At 42.8% G+C, this 2,610-nt stretch overlaps 1 protein-coding gene across 1 annotated transcript in view; it reads right to left on the bottom strand.

Moving 5' to 3' along the window:
• The window catches only part of AGBL1 (AGBL carboxypeptidase 1), a 436,183-nt gene that overhangs the window by 393,883 nt on the left and 39,690 nt on the right, over nucleotides 1-2,610 (bottom strand). The window contains exon 11 of the mRNA XM_007446037.1: nucleotides 1,142-1,286. Within this exon, the coding sequence (XP_007446099.1) occupies nucleotides 1,142-1,286 (145 nt within the window). The remainder of the gene's footprint in view (nucleotides 1-1,141; nucleotides 1,287-2,610) is intronic.

Genomic DNA, 2,610 nt, shown 5'->3' with positions numbered 1-2,610 from the left:
TGGGAAAAAAAAAAAAAAAAAAAAAAAAAAAAAAAGAATCTCTCTTTAGGCAAACCAACATATGGAGAGAAGGGCAGATGTACTTTTATGAAGCAGTTAGCCAAGTGGTTTAAGGTATGCCTTCTCAATGGAGAAAAAATTGTATTTATACTTGAACATTCCTTCTGAGGGGAAAGATGTTCTTGGTTATCATCTTTTCCAACTCCTTATCACAGACTTGCAATGAAAATACTCATCCTTCAGGCTAAGTGATATATCCATTTGCTTATACACATATTATTATAAATATGCTAATAACATTTTGCATTAATGCAGAGGGTGAAAGTATTTTATAAGAGATACTTTAGCTCATTAATCCTCAGAATATCCATGAAATAGCTAGGGGGAAGGGATGGTTTGCCAACTTTTTCAAATGACAGGAAACTGCATGGTTTAAGCCGTTTGCTCAGATTGGTCAAATGAGCCCTGTGCAGGGCCTGATAGGACATCGGAATGCTGACTTCGAGTTTGGACAGGTTGACACTACCCTCCTCTCATAAAAAGATTGTGACCCTCATTCGCAGTGATTCAATGCTTTATTGTTCCACCCTTCTTGTCTGCCCTGGATCCTTCTAACAGCCTCCAGCCCATGGCCGTGGGAACCACTGGAAATGGGGAAGCAGCTGTCAGGTGAACTCACGGAGTTTTTCCAAGCTTCACCTCCTCAGCCTCTGCTTCACTCCTCTCAATGTGTCTATGTCCTTTAAATCTGCACCTCAGCTGACCTGCATGGTTTTACCCTATTTCAACGGAATGATCTCATTCCAATCTCATTTCTCCTTGCTTAATTTGACGGCTTTTTAAAGATAGAGCCCCTAAGAAATGTCCCCCTGCCCTCCACCTCCCACACTCAACCTGCAGACGAAGAGCACTATACGCCACTGGGGCCTCCAGAATGTCACTGGTCATGACCTCAGCCTCGAACTCTGTCCAAGGAAGGAAAAGGGACAAATAGAAAGCCACCAAGTTAGTGACAACAAACTCTGGCTCCCTTGGAAGGCTGAAGTCCCCACCAGGATGACAGGGTCTCCTGAATGCTTCCAGGAAAACCTCAGAGAGCCCCTTCAGTTGGGCCGCCATAAGGCTGTAGAGAAGAAGTTACCATGAGGGCGGTGTAGGTGTAGGGATAGTGGTAGGCCAAGTAGCAGACATCCTCGGCATGCGGGAAGGTGACGGCAAAGGTGAGGGTGTAATAGCACTTCCCAGACTCTGCCCCTGTGATGGCTGTGCTCTGGCGATAATGATTTCTACAAGAGAAAGGAGAAGAGACGAGAATGAGGGAAAGGTGGGGAAAACAGTCATTTAGGGTTCGAGATGCCGTAAACCTTTGGTGTTATATACTAGCAAAACGTCCTTCACTTGAAACACTTGGTGAGTAAAATTTAGAAAACGGAGAAATAGAGAAGGGAGCTTACTGCCAGGTCATGAGCCCAAATCACCAACATCTAGGCTAATCCATCTGTCTCCTAATTGTGGCATCTATGCCATAGGCCTTTCCTTGCTGTGTCTGAAAATGAAGGCTATAGAGTCACTGAACTAGAAAACAGAGGAAAATGTGAATAATTCTGTTCTTCCTGGGATTTTATTATAGACATATATTTTATTACCCAAATCTGGGTTCCTCAACCCCTGCCTCTCTCCAGATAACACAGAGTCCAGCTCCTCCTTTCCTTTCTGCCTGCCAGCTGGTTTATTAGCAATCACTACTCTATACAGAGTTCCAACTCAACACAATGTATGTTATCTTGTTATCATTTGTAACAACCCATTGTGTGGATGAAACAACAAAAGCTTAGAAAAATCCATTTGTCAAAGGTCAAAAGGCTAATAAGTGGCCAATACAGGACTCAAACCCAGATCTGCCGGCAAGGCCTTTGTTCTTTCCACTACACAATACTTTCTTCCCAAAGGAATACATTTGTCACCCCAAATGTGGTTCAGCTTCTTACAGCTTGAGAATGCACATTTTCCTTTGTCAAAGATGAAGAACCAATGTTGATACTTCAGAGAACAGTATCAAAGTAATTTGCACCCAGAAGTACATTCCAAGCAATATTTTCCCCATACACTGCCAGTTACACTCCCTCCTTGCCTCTAGATGCTGAGACAGCTGTGCAGGCTTTCCTGAGAAATGTTATTATCAAGGCTGCATTATAATGCAAAATACACCAGGACACCAAAAGACGTAATTCCACCTTTGAACCTTTACAATGTTGGCTTTCCTGTCCATTGTGCTTTGGGGTTTCACCGGGGGAAAGGGTGGGGAGAGGGAAGAAATAGCAGATAATTATTCTGTGCGTTCTTGCAAATCTAAAAAATATGGATTATTCTTTTCTGCCTTTTTTGCTACCTTCATGACACCTCCCACCAAAGCAAAAAGGTCAAGTGAGCAAGAAAGGAAGAAACAGAAAATCTACTGTCTGGTTTTGTGTTTTTTTCAATATTCATAAAACTAAGAATGGGAGTAAAAGAGAAATTGGTAGTTCCATGGGCTATGACCTATCAGGCTATACATTTGTCTTGCATCAGCTTCTGCCAATATGGCACCCTGGATCCTTGGTCATCCTAGGG

Source organism: Lipotes vexillifer, unplaced genomic scaffold (genome assembly GCF_000442215.2).
Source record: "Lipotes vexillifer unplaced genomic scaffold, Lipotes_vexillifer_v1.1 scaffold495, whole genome shotgun sequence".
Lineage (NCBI taxonomy): Eukaryota > Metazoa > Chordata > Mammalia > Artiodactyla > Lipotidae > Lipotes > Lipotes vexillifer.
The sequence above is the reverse complement of the archived record's forward strand: the minus strand, read 5'-3'. Positions and strand labels throughout refer to the sequence as shown.